The sequence below is a fragment of the Hetaerina americana genome, unplaced genomic scaffold (genome assembly GCF_022747635.1).
Source record: "Hetaerina americana unplaced genomic scaffold, ioHetAmer1.1.p SCAF_25, whole genome shotgun sequence".
Classification (NCBI taxonomy): Eukaryota; Metazoa; Arthropoda; class Insecta; order Odonata; family Calopterygidae; genus Hetaerina; species Hetaerina americana.
The window spans coordinates 7,247,604-7,262,364 of record NW_027286819.1 but is presented as its reverse complement, the minus strand read 5'-3'; the positions used below and the strand labels follow the sequence as shown (position 1 = coordinate 7,262,364).

The window sequence follows — 14,761 nt, the reverse complement described above, 5'->3', positions numbered from 1 at the left end:
GTCAAAAGCCAGGTCGTCTCATATTAACAATTTTTCAGTGAAATCACAAAGTTACTATTTTTCATTTCCAATATGAATCAATTCCATAAAGTTATGCGAGAAACCATCAATTCTTAAGCCTAAAATATGCTTGACTCTAGTGTTCAATTCTTCCTGATACAATACTTTTATCTCTTACATCCTGAGAGTTCTTCTTTCTCCCTTTCTTCATTAGCTGGTAGTAATAGTATTTAAAGGAGGCTACCGACAGCTAAGGCCATTTGCACCATTAGGGATGGAACAGGAAAGGATGAAGGGTGGAGAGAAACCCGGCGTCGGCATTAGCCTACTCTTAACGAAAGGCGCCAAGGGATTTGCAGCTTAACATCCCATCTGACAGACAGTGTACTCACTCAAAGTGCCCTCCACAAAGCACCTCAAGTAGGGATCAAAATACCTCTGAAAAATATTCAATGACACCAGGATTCGAACCAGGGCCCTCTGGGTGAGAAGCCAGTACAATAGCCACTTCACCATCTCGATCCTACCATTAGCTGGTTCATGTGTTTTTGCCTCTTGGCCTTCCTCATGGAATTATGTTCAATTCCCTCTTCATTTATTAACCACATAACAATGCTTTGTATTTTGAAGTGCAGCAATGCTCTATGCTTATTCTTTTGCATGAAGTAGTCTCCACAAATGAAGGCTGGTCCTAAAAGTTAAAAACAAAGTACTTGCCACTACAAAGACTTTAAAAAGTTGTGCATCTACCTCATGGTGCAGCCATTCAGTGATAATCTATCCATGGCAAGAAGCGAGTGCCAGTTCTATAGATAGTGTGGAAGAAATTTAAGAGTGTCAGTTTCATTCTATCCAACAGAAATAATCAGAGGAAATGTTGAAAAAGAATAACGAGTTAAATCAAGGATCTTTTACTCTTTCCTAGGTAGCAGGTGATGGGAGAGTAATTTCTCCCTGTGGGTGGTCCTCACATATTATGACCAATTCATCAATGACATTTTAAGATGGAGTATTGTTTTTTGAATGAGCTGCTTTGGATATTGAGAATAAAATTATTCATACTTTCAAAACAGCTGTACATCAACCTCTGTTGATGGATGACAGTTGGCCAACTCAGCTAATTCCTGAAAATGGTATTTAACTTAGATTTATAAATGGTCCACTTCTAGGGATGAAAACTTATGATTTGGTCCCAGGTTTTATTCTAGATCGGTCAGCCTTCCAGATAGACTAAAAAATCACACTCCATTCTGGAGTCATTAGAAATTAGTCTTGAAATAGAGTTCTCAGAGCATCCAGATCATATCTTCCCCTTAACACCCTAGCCATTGAATCCGTACCAGTCCTAAGCTGCATTTAATGTCTCACCCCTGCAAGAGACTTAGGAAATGCCATTGTACTATGATTAGCCCTAAATATACAAGGATACTGGGTTATCTATTCTGATCCACCGCTAATAGATTCATTTATTCTAACATGAGTGACCACATTCACCTTAGAGGAGTTTATTATATGACTGACTCTCACATCTTTCATCGCACGGGGCACTTTACCACCACGTGGGGTACTTGATGTACCAAGAGGTCACACATACATCCAGTCACCCATTGGTTTCATTGCCTCTTCCTGCTCAAACAGTGAAGAAGAAGGCAACTACACATGAGACATTTAAACCAACCAAAATATTCTTTTTTCTCTGTCTCCCACTCCATGATGAGCCTATGAACATAGTGGTCCCTGGCTAATCATTTAATAAAACATGGAACCAATATTTTGCAGGAACATGAGCAGGCCTTTTCCAATTATGCACTCCAGGGTTAAGTTTCACCCTCCAACCATAATGCATTAAGCTTTTCTGTAGAGCAGCTACTAGCAGAACTCATTCAGTTTTCTTCTGTAGCCCAGCAACTCATAAGGATTCTAATCTAGTGAAATGCAGGATGGAAAGAGCAGGCCTAATTGTGGAATCCTGACATTTTGGAACTTATTTATAATTACCTGCAAGTAATTTTTTTGAATAATTTATTTATTGAATTTAATTTGTATGAATTAGAGTAGAGGGATCAGGATGGTGTGATGGCTAAGATATTATCTTCCCACCACGAAGGCCTGGGATCGAATCCCATAGGTGGTAGGATTTTTCAGAGACCTGTATTTGGGTTGCTATGTGGAGAGCACTTGACCATGCTGTTCATTGAATCTGACTAAACTTCTGTGGACGTTTTGGTCGCTATCGTTAAGAGTAGGCTAATACTAATGCTGGGTTTCTACCCACCCCTCCTCTATTCCCTGAACATCCTGCCCCTACCAAATTACCCACCTATCCCTAATAGGGTAACTGATCTTATCTGCTGGTCACTACCCCTCATAGCTAATGAATAACCTTAGGGATGCAATATTAGCAAAATATTTCATTGGACAATTTCCAAATACAATACTTGACTACAGTTATTTCAATTCATAGTAAGATTGAGTTCAATATATTTGATCAAATTAAATTACCATAGTTGCCACTTTGTCTTTTCATTGTATCCTGCTTCCCACTAAGAATTATTTGCAACTTGCCCTTAACATACCTGTGAATTTTATCACCCCCATCCACATATATAAGAATAAAACAACTCACATTTGTCCTTAACATACAAAACATAACCATGGACAACCTAACCATAACCAACATAAGCATAACCTTAGGTTATGTTGATTAAACCATAAACACAGTAATCAACCCGAAGGTCGGTTTAGTAGGTGATGGTAGAGTTCACCTAGTACTAAGCCCGATGGCGTGTGAAATTCACATATCAGGGTAAGGGGGGCAGTTCCTTTCCCTGTGCCGGTTATGGTTTCCCAGGAAGATCTGGTACCCAAAAAATCAAATAGCTTGGGTGGAGCTGCAGGTGCCCAGTACCTTGCCCAGGAATGGAACCCGGGACCCTACGGTCAGCAGTCCAACGCTCTACCCACTGGACTACTGCGACCCACCTTATGTTGATTATTACACCTAAAAATAGTGAAATTATTTCTTCCCGAAAGATATCAATATCAAATCATAAGCATCAAGTATCTATTTCGTTTTATAAAAATATTGTTTCGAGTCATATCAGAAATAAAATATCAAAATACAACTGTTTGCCTTATCTTCATACTGTATGAAGTGACTTATTCTAATTTTGAAAACTATTCACTGTGATTCTGCATTTCTTCATCAGCTCTATCGGCCTTTCAGTGCTCCTAATTTGCAATGGGGAAGGAGGAAGCAACTTGCTTCTCTGCTGAAATGCCAGAGATTTGGTATTCATTCGCTTCAAACTTCACAAGAAGACTTTCCTGTAAGTATGTAAAAATATCAGTAATCATATACTTTTTACTCCCGTGCTACCAAGAGTAACCAAAGGGATAAACACTCATTTATTGATAATAAAATTAAGAATACAAAGTAACTTTCCACTGTCCTTTATTAGCGTACGACCGGTTTCAACGCTCAAGCGTCATCATCAGGTACAAAATAAATCAGTCGCAGTTCACTTATATACCAATCATGAGGGAGAGGAGGGGTGGGTGAGAGAGAGGGGAGAGGAGGCAAAAGAAAAAGGAGTTGCGATTGGCATTGATGGGGAGGGGGAAGAGGGGTGCTAAGTGTCAGGACAGGTGCTTGGTTGGTGTGGGGTGGGGTGGAGGGGTTTGTCGGGTCTATCTGTGAGGGAAAGGGGTACTTCCAGGATTGGGGAGAGGTATTCAAACAATAAATCATTAACCACATGACCCATTTTTAAGTTCTTTCTGATTTCAAGCTCTTCCCACTTGTCCATCCTCATTCCTTTTTCACTCTTGTGTAACAGTTCTGGGTTAGTTATCTGTGATAAAATTGACCGTCTTGAAAGATTAAAGCATTCCTCAAAAAAGCCCGCTGCGGAAGATACTCCAACCGTATTTCAGAACAGAGTGGTGAACATGTCTAATGTAGAACTTGACATCGAGCACAATAACTTAATTGATCAGGGTTTTAAATATGTCCCGAACATTCCATTTGGAACGAAAGACTTGGAGAATTTAGCCGTGGACTGTGAAGTTGCCCTTAGGAAGAAAGACATCGGCTTAAAGACGATCATAGCTAGGAAGTTCAAATCCTTTGTCAATGTGGACTTCCCTAAAAGTGGGTTCTATTCTCAAGAGCTATCTTCGATCATCTCATGCAAAAAATTTTTGAAAGACAACAATCTGATCGTTGAAAAAGCAGACAAAGGCAACACAGTGGTTGTGATGAATAAAAGTGACTATATTGGAAAGTGTTATGCCTTCATCAACAGTGAAAAAATTGTGAAACTCCCAAATGATCCCACGACGAAATTCCAAAGAATAGTTATCAAGCGTTTAAAAACCACCCCCAATATCCTCAAACAAGGTGAAATTTACAAAGCAATAGTGATGAATCCGAGGGTTCCCAGATTTTTCAGCCTTCCTAAAATTCATAAAGTAAATGTTCCCATGAGGCCAGTGATTTCCAGTGTATCCGCCCCCACGAGAAAACTAGCCTCCCTTTTGAACTCCCTCTTCAGAGAGTTGACAAATTTCCAATCTAAGTTAGGAGTGATAAATTCCAGTGATTTCTGCGCACAGCTCTCCAAGAAAGGTCCCCCGCGCTCCAAACATATCCTAGTGTCTTTTGTTGTCAAAAACCTTTTCACAAATATCCCGGTTTTGGAAGCATTGGTAGTGGCGGAAAGAGTGCTGAAAGGTGCTGGGACCGAACCACCCTTCCTCGGTGAATTCATGTCACTTTTGAGATTGTGTGAGGAACAAAATTATTTCCAATTTAACAATGATTTCTTCAAACAAGTTGATGGATTAGCCATGGGGTCCCCGTTATCACCACTACTTGCTGACTTGTACATGGACGATTTTGAAAGTAAACTATTCAGCAACCCCTCAATTTGTACCAAGAATATTCACTGTTGGTTTCGATATGTAGATGGTATCTTTGCTATATGGACAGGCACTGATAGACAGTTAGATAAGATTATGAACAACCTGATTTCCCAATGCGAAAGTATCAAGTTCACTTGTGAGAAAGAACAGAATAATCATTTAAAATTTTTTAGATATCACATGTCGAGAAAGGGACGGGACTTTGAATTAGCAATTTTTCGGAAAAGTACCACTACAGACCACATCATCCCCTCCAACTCCCGCCAACATATATCGCATAAGCTTTCCACTTTTCATTTCCTTTTAAACAGACTGTTAGCCATCCCCCTTTCCAAAAGTAATTTTGTTAAAGAACTCAAAACGATTAAAGGTTTAGCAATGAAAAATGGTTACAAAGAAAATTTAATTGACAAAATGCTACAAAGAAAATGTTCCTCCAAAGCATACAATCTTTTGTTCAAACCAGTTAATACGGAAGAAATAGGTTACAAATGGTGCAAACTCCCATATTATGGATTGATTTCACAGAAGTTAGCCAACCTTTTTCCTAGGGAGAAATTTCGAATAGCTTTTTATTATAATAATAACTTAAAATCATTCTTGAATACCACTAAAGACAAAATATGTACACAAAATAAAAGTGGTGTGTATAAGTTACTTGTGGGGACTGTGGTGCTATATATATAGGTCAAACGGGGAGGTCATTAAAAACGCGGGTGGAGGAACATAAACGCTCTTTTAGAACTTGTGACCTCAAGCAATCACACTTCGCTAAACATCTATGGGAAGAAAACCATGGGAGTGATTTCAACCCGGAACTCTTACACCAGAATGAAAAAGGAATGAGGATGGACAAGTGGGAAGAGCTTGAAATCAGAAAGAACTTAAAAATGGGTCATGTGGTTAATGATTTATTGTTTGAATACCTCTCCCCAATCCTGGAAGTACCCCTTTCCCTCACAGATAGACCTGACAAAACCCCCCCACCCCACCCCACTCTAAACCAACCAAGCACCTGTCCTGACACTTAGCACCCCTCTTCCCCCTCCCCATCAATGCCAATCGCAACTCCATTTTCTTTCGCCTCCTCCTCGTCCCCCTCTCTCACCCACCCCTCCTCTCCCTCATGATTGGTATATAAGTGAACTACGACTGATTTAATTTGTACCTGATGATGACGCTTGAGCGTTGAAACCGGTCGTACGCTAATAAAGGACAGTGGAAAGTTACTTTGTATTCTTAATTTTATTAAAATGAATTTCCACAAGATTGAGCCGGGAACTATTGAATACTCATTTATTGCACTGAAATGGTTAGAAAACTTTCCTAACACACTTATTTTTTCATTTTGGGTACTTTTCAGCAAGTGAGCAACATGAGTTCCCATAAATGTCCATGTTGATGAATAAAATCACATGGGACAGTAACAGCATTGAATACATAACAATATTGTTGTGATTAATTCACCAGATTCGGGTTCCCAAGCTTTCTTCTAACAGTTCACAAAAGTGATGACCTGTTCCTATTGGCCACTTTTGCTTGAAATAACCCTCAAATTTTTCTTTGAAATGATTTTTACATATGAATGAAATTATATATGCTTGAGTAATAGAAAAATTAAACCAATACACTAAATTACATTATTTCCTTTGCCCAGTGAATTTCTTTGATAGTCATTAATTTTAAGGTGTAAGTCTCAGGAATATATGAAAACCAGATTCCATGAACTGCCTAATTTTTGAAGTTTGTGTGAACCCTTCTGCAGTATTGTGTGTATGGGTCGCAAAGGCCGAGTTCTCCAAAAAAAAGAGAATGTTAGTGCTCTTGAAAAAACCATCACAGTAGGAGTAGCTTCATGAAACATCTTTTATCATTTAGGGTATTTTTCTTATATTACTGCCAAATTGATTTTAAAATGCATTTATTGCACTTTTCAAAAAAGATCAACATGAATTCAATTCATTAGAACAGCTAGAAATTATAGAAAGAATCCATTACTCTGAAGTTTCTCTCATTAATGAATGTTTCATTTTCCCTACATCCCTTAAGACTTCAACTTTAGTGACATAAAACATTTACGCAGCGACATCCAGAATCATGAACTCTTCACTAGTTATGAGCATGGAATTATATTCAAGAGAGATTGAAGGAAACTTTTTTCTCCAAAATTTATGTTTTTAACCAAAAACGTACATCACATTAGAGTTATCACAGAGATTTAGAGAGAATGCATAATAAAAAAAATAATTTATTTCCAGAGACAGAAAAGGAGAACATATTTACATGGGAATTGTGATTCACTCCCTCCTTTGAATAATGATTTGGAAGTTCAGTTATGGATATGGATGGAAGAGGTTGATGGAATGGAGACAAAACTATTAGAAATAGAGTGCGAGCGTGATAGCTTGAAAGAAGAATTACATCATTCTCTTGAAGAAAGTAAGATGCTGGAAAGTCAACTAAACTCTCTGAAAATTGACCAGGTTTGTAGCACTCCTCCAATTGATGTCTTGAAAAGCATGATATGCACTGTGTATGACCTTTTTCTATCAGCAAAATATTAAAATATTGCTTTTATAAAAACCCTACAAACAAAACTCCTCGGACTTTGCTCTTACCACTATGGAACATATCCTTGGAGCATGTTATAGTTTTCAAACATCCACTGCAAATAGCAACCACACCAATAGACTCTATTATACAAAATCCAGAGTAATAGAGACATCTCTTTTAGGCAAAGGAGAAAATGAGGACATTGAAAATGAAAGAGGAAATGGACAAAACATCAAAATGTCTTGACATTCATAAGGAAAAGTTTGATAAAGCAATGTCATCAAAAGATGAAGAGTTGAACCGTCTTCAGAAGACTCTTACCATCCAGACAGAAGCCTTAGAGAATCTTAAAGTCACTTACTGTGACCTCACAAAGAGAAATGAGAGCCTGGAAAAGGACAGGAGGGAAAAGGAACAGCTCTTTATCAAACTTGAAATCTTGGACAATGAGCTGAAGGAAAGACAGCTTACTATGGAGGATACGATAAATGATGCAAACCAGAGAGCCGAGAGCCTTGCCATTGCAAAAGAAAACTTCAACACAGAGGTTGATAGATGGAAAAGTGAGGTAAAAAGAATTTGTGAGGACATAAACAAAGTTGAACGGGAAAGGGACGATTCATTGGCTGAGATCAAGAAGCTAAGGGGAGAGTTGCAAGGACTCCAGTCTAAGTATACCATGCTGGAGAAGGAGACCCTAAATAAGGAGGTAGCATGCTTGGAGCAGAACCTTCTGCTGAAAGACAAGACATATCTACAAGCCGAAGTGACACACTTGGCAGACCAATTGACAATGGTCAAGATTCAGTTTTCCAAAGAGGTCAGTGCTAGAGTAGACATTGAACGGAAAATGGAGGATATGCACACCAAAACATTGCTGCTGGAAGATGAACTGGAACAAGAGACGCAAAAGTGCCTGATGTTTGAGAAGGAGATCCAGGCAATGAGGTGTGCACTGGAGAGTGAAAAGGAATGCTTCGAGAGTATCTTGGATCAAATCAAAGAGAGACACAATCTAGAACTCGCTGAGGAGAAGCTCAAGACTAAGAGTCTAATGGAGGATTTGGAGCAGGAAAGAGCAATAAAGACCAAACTTCAACTTGATGATGACTTGAGAAAAAAGCAAGATATGGAAAGTGAAAGAAACTATGGTATTCTTCTGCAAGAGAAAATTAAACTGGATGAAGACTTGCAGTCAGAAAAGTCTTTGAGACAAGAACTAGAAACAAAAATGATCACCTTGAACGAAGAGCTGTCATCTGAGCGCATGGCACTCCAAAAGACAAGCAAAATGTTAGATGATGAGATTGCTAGGAATGAGGAGACACATAAACTCCTTAGTGAATCCATGTCAAAGATTTTGAAAAATGAACGCTTGATTCAGAGCTTGAAAGATGATTTAGATGAAAAGGAAAAGATAATGTCACAGTTAAAATGCTCACAAGAATCTGTGGAACCGGAAAAACAAAAGAGCGAGATATTCCAAAAAGAATTGACGATTGAAAAGGCCAAATGTGAGGAACTGATCAAACAAGGCAATGTCTTACAACACCAATTGTTGGAAGAAAAAAGACATTCAATTTCACTGGAGGAAACGTACACTAAAATCAATCATAGTTTAGGGGTGAAAGTTGCCGATTTACAAGCACAAATAGAGTCTGCTAATCTGAAGGTCAATGAGAAAACTCAAAGCTATGAGATGCTCAAAAAGGAAATTGTCGATCATCAGAAAGACTTGGAGAATGAAATAGCAGCAAACCAAATCAAAGTTGCCTCTTTAGCGGAATGGAACGAGGAGTTAAAGGAAGAATTACAAAATTTCAAACACAACCAAGGGTTGCACGAGAAAAGTTTCAGGGAAATGGAGGAGCAGAAGAAACAAGAAATAGCATTCCTGAAAAGGGATGTGGAGGATGAGCAGTACCGAAGGCTGAAAGCAGAATTGGAAGTTGAGGAAAGCATGAAGAAAATTGAAGCAATATACAAACAGCATGAGGAAAGAGTAAAGTATTTGCAAGAGGAGTTTGAACAAAAGCAAGAGTTGCAGACAAAATCTTTCCAGGAAACGGAAGAGCAATATAACCATGAAATGGAACGCCTGGCAAGAGATATCGAGGATGAATGTAGCAAAAGATTGAAAGCAGAAGAGGGAGTGGAGGAAAATTTGAGGAAAATTACAGAACTGAAGGAACAGCACGAGGAAAATGTAAAAAAGTTACAAAAAGAATTTGACCAAGTGCAAGAAGAAAGAGAAAAACAACACTCTCTCAAAGAGCAAAGTTTTAGAGAGAGAGAAGAAGTTTTGTCAAAGGAGAAGGAAAAGTTGATGGAAGACCTCGAGTATCTAGTCAATCAGGGTGCATCTGGGGATGGCATTGGGAGGCAGCCACCATCCTCATTCCACATGGAAGAGGAGACAAAGAGGGCAGAAGTACGGCTTCAAGGAGTTAAGTCATACTACCAGAAGCTACTGGATGAAACGTGTTTCAGGAGTGCTGCACGAGAGGCAGCCATCCAAAGAGCAGCAAAGATGGAAGTGACCAGAGCAAGAAGGGAGATTATCCACCTTAATCACCAGCTGGAGGCTGAGAGGTGTGCTCATAGGATAGAGAAACTCAAGTTGGAAAATGAGTTGAAAGGAACACAGCCACGGTATTCCAGCTCAGAGGAATGCAAGTCCAGTGCAGAACTAAAGGATGGACAACTAGATTCACTAAGACCTGAAATAAAGGCACCGAAAGAAATAGAGAAAGATGCAGCCTTGCAGAGGTCTCCTCCAGAACAGAAAGGGATGCTGAAAGAAAAACATGAAGTCCCAGTAAAAATTTCAAACAAAGAAAATGGCAAGTGTACCAACGTCCCAAAAAAATTACCGAGGGAAACCAAGATCTCATCTCACAGGAATCATTCAGAGATGAGCATTGGAATGGCATCAAAAAACATCAGCCTACGCCCTAAGAAGAAAGGAAATGACGGAACAGAAACTCCTGGAAATTGCCGAAGAACCACAACTGTTGCTAGTATGAGAAAGAGTAGCAGTCCACAAAGCAATGAAAAATCTGTGGATGGGTCTATGAAATCTCCTGCTCTTTTGTCCACGGATGGTACCCCAAGGTGTACCAAAGAGGATGTAAGAGCTACCAAGTCCGATGGAATCTTTAAGACTGGTGAAAAAGAAAATCAACATTCATGCAAGCAAATTCTAGAGAAAAACATATTGCATTACTTGGGTCATGTGAAGAACAATTCCCCAAATGTAAGAAAGCTTCGATCCAATGAAAGAGGGGAAGGAAATTCCTGCAGAAAAGGTTTTATTGTAGGTTTAATCAGCACCACCACTACAAATAAAATTTGGAAACCTGAAACAAAGCTAAATTTGGAGGGAAGTTCCAATAGCCTCGTGAGTGGAATGGAACTGAATATGTTGAGAGGATGTGTTCCTCCAAGTGAAGGGTCTCAAATTGAGTCAGTCTGCAGAACTAAGGAGAGAGTCAAAACAAATGGTGATAAAGAGAAAATCTGTGGAAAGTTTATCAAAAGCCTTAGCACACCTAAGAACTTGAGCTTCAATGGGTACAATAGGAGAAATGATTATCAGAAGCACAGCTCAAATACTAATTTGGCAGATTTACCAACCATTAAACGGAAACTTAAAAGTAACTAGTTTTGGCATAGATTATTAAGTGCACAGATCAATTCTGTCTTGATATGTTCTTATTTGTCATTGAAATGATGCACCAACATTATATCCCATTAAATAAAATTATTTACCCCCATTTTGTATCATGAATGCATACAATACTGAGATTTTTCAATCTCAATCAGGATTTACCATTCATTTTTAAGAAACTCTTGACAGCATTAATAAGAAGAACTGAGAAGGACTTAAGTAGAACTGAGAAGGTTTTTTCAAACCTTCTCAGTTCTACTTAAAAAAAATGCAGTGTATATCATACAGTATTATATTATAATATTTGGTAAATTGTTGTCTACACTATTCATTAATGAATAATTTACAAGAACTTGAAATTAGATATTGGAAACAGAAGTACATGGAAATACCCATAATATGAAGTAGATTTCTGTACTATACAACAATAATGTTTACTTGACCACTCACCTTGAAAAATATATACACACTAAATGTCAAAGATAATATAATGGGATACACACAGCAAAAAATATGGGAATAGTCTAAAATTTGTTGTCTCAGGCGTAACTTTGTGGAATTTGCATAACATATTGAAATGTAATGAAATAATTGACTTTGTAATTCCACACACTTTATTTAAAAACACACGACCCAGGTTTCGACGTTGAACGTCATCATCAGGTGGTCCTCATAGAAGCACGCTGGCTATATATACCTTCTGATCATAGGAGGGGGGGGTTGGTCAGAGAGGGAGGTCGGAGGGGTAAAAAGGTTACAATGTAGCTGGGAAGAAAAGAGAATTACATTTTTGATTTAGAAGAGTGGTAGGTCTAGGAGTGGGGAGTGGGAGGGATACAAAATTTCGTTGGCAAGATCATCTTTCCAACGGACACATTTCAAAATTTCTAACTGCTCCAAAGCATCGAGCCTTTGACCTTTTTCTTCAAAATGAATAATTTTTGTCACAAAGTCACTTTTGTGATCACTTTCGATGAGGTGTTTTGCAAAGAGGGATGTTATGTTCTTATTTTTTACACCTCATTTTCTCATTCTTTTTTTCTCGTTCTCATTTTGTATCCCTCCCACTCCCCACTCCTAGACCTACCACTCTTCTAAATCAAAAATGTAATTCTCTTTTCTTCCCAGCTACATTGTAACCTTTTTACCCCTCCGACCTCCCTCTCTGACCAACCCCCCCCTCCTATGATCAGAAGGTATATATAGCCAGCGTGCTTCTATGAGGACCACCTGATGATGACGTTCAACGTCGAAACCTGGGTCGTGTGTTTTTAAATAAAGTGTGTGGAATTACAAAGTCAATTATTTCATTACATTTCAATATGGGAATAGTCAGTGATTTGGGACACATAGTAGCTAATTGTTCTTCAGAAATACAGTATCAGAAAAATAACATTTTCCGGGGAAATTTTATAAGATAACAGCTTTGCAGATCATTCATTTGTATGGAAAACCTAATGATTTCTTCTGTATGGCAAGAATGATTATTGCATCCACAAAAATTAGAAGCATTTGAAATATACTGACTCTTTAACTAAGCAGTAACATACAATGAAGAGAAATCATTTTCATCTTCCCAATTATGATTTAAGAAAACCAACACCGATAATTTATTAGAGTCCAATAGACTTCTTTTCTCAGAGGGAAAATGGCCTTCCTTTGAAAAAACATGCTCACAAGGCACTGAGGTGGCCATCACACAAATCCTTCCTTTTAATTAATCTATGAAGCCTGGGGTAGACCAGCTTCCTGCCCTTCCGCCACAGAAGTGGGTCAGAGGCCCTCCCTGAGGTACTTGCGCGCCTCAACTATTGCTGCAGATATTTAATGTCCCTTCTTTTGGCTGGCAAGAGAGGAATATAACTCCTCCCACATTGAAGAATTTTGTGCGGGCCACTGTTCTTTGGGTTCTGGTGGTTCAATTAATGGGTACTTGCCCGGCTTCATTGCATTAGGTATGCTAAGCCGCCTTAAAATTCATATCTAGGGAGAAGGCATATCTTTTAAATCCTGTATCTAGTAAACATGCTTCTCTCAATATGGAATTCATCTCCACATCTTTAAATCTATTCTGGAGCCTCTTCAGCATTTTCTCAGCTGTAGACTTTATTTCAGGGAAATCCTCATTCAAAAATTTTGATGAGTACTTAATCTTAAAATAAAAGGAATTTTGGAAATATGGATGGACTTCTCTATTGAATCTAATGTGATAGCATAGACTTTTTCTGAAATATCTATTGCCTTTTCCAAAACAGCCCACTCCTTTCCATCTAGTATCTGAAAGTTATGACTGCGTACTGCTAATGTGGAAAGGATTGGCTTCTTCAGCTGACTGAATTGTTCAAATATTATATACGTAGAATTCCACCTCGTTGGCATGTCCTGCTTCACTCGTACTTTTAGTTTTGGGAGATTAATCTGTGTCTGCGTCACTTGCAAGTTTGCTGCTGCCTTGGGACTTATTTTGAAATGTTCAACAAAACTTTTAATTTTTGTTTGCAGGGACTTTATTTCTGATATTTCAGCACCACCAAATTCAGGGGGTGAGCAAAACAAAGATTACATTGTCACTCACAACAGCAACCACTTTATCTAATCTTATTTCTGCATGATTGTGGTAGGAATATAAAGGCAATCAAATTGGGGGAATTGGATGTCTTGCACTACATACCATGAGCTTGGAAGCAAGCCAAGGGGAATTTAAAACATATATAACTACTTTAGGAAGACAGGATTTTATCTTCATTGAGATGAAGAAATTCCTGTTGAACTCATAATGATGACAATTATACTAATGACTATGACTGGAATCTTCTTCAGGCAAATAGTGCATTCTTGGAGTTTGTCAAATTAGTTTCTTGTGTTGTGACAACTAAGTGTTGACGACACTTCGGACAAACACTTGGGTGAAGGTGATGATGAAGAGGTTCACTTCTCCACCTTCATACTAAGACAATGTTTGCTATTCACACTAATAGGGAAACTTATCAGGTGATAATTGCTGCAACCAAATGCTTGACAAGCTGCAAACAATTGAAACCAAAGTAAATGATATCAATAGGCAGGAGTTCAAACAGTTGGAAATATCAGAGCTTTTGGCTAAGTAACCTTGTAAATCATTAGAGAGTGGCAATAGGATACACAGGTATCTGAAAAATGCACTTTCATCAAGTTGTTACTTTTACCATTTATTTTTTCTTGATTTTGTGAAATATGATGAAGTCATAACTTACTATTTTAAGCTCTGACGAGGAAAGAGAAAATAATTTACTTTTACATATCTTAGGCATCCAAGATGTTTAGTTTATTTTGCTGATTTCATTCATCATATATAAATAAAGGAGGAGAGCTCTAGTTCAAGTGACAAATAACAATCCTGTTCTTTTTCAGTTAATCAGTCAATTTCTTATTTTTACCTTCACTCCAGCAACTAGGCATGTAAATATGAAAATTCTGTTTTTTGCATTCAAAATTTCTTCTTGGGGGTTCCTACTTAATTGGCATTAACTTGAAAATATCAGTCATAGACTGTACGTTGTATTACAGCATAGGTTGGATGCTTTCGAAATGTGGGTTTGGAGGAGGATGGAAAAGGTGGAGAGAAAGAAAACA

The 14,761-nt window shown here is 38.2% G+C and overlaps 1 protein-coding gene across 1 annotated transcript; it reads left to right on the top strand.

Annotated features, from left to right (window-relative positions):
* The first annotated feature begins 7,687 nt into the window (after positions 1-7,687).
* Positions 7,688-11,143, top strand: LOC139689578 (interaptin-like). The gene has a single exon (XM_071586741.1). It carries the CDS (start codon positions 7,688-7,690, stop codon positions 11,141-11,143), a length of 3,456 nt encoding a protein of 1,151 aa, XP_071442842.1.
* The last annotated feature ends 3,618 nt before the right edge of the window (positions 11,144-14,761 follow it).

What these genes read in the sequence shown, in the direction of transcription:
- LOC139689578 (XM_071586741.1), top strand. Translation starts at nt 7,688, where the DNA reads ATGAAAGAGGAAATGGACAAAACATCAAAATGTCTTGACATTCATAAG.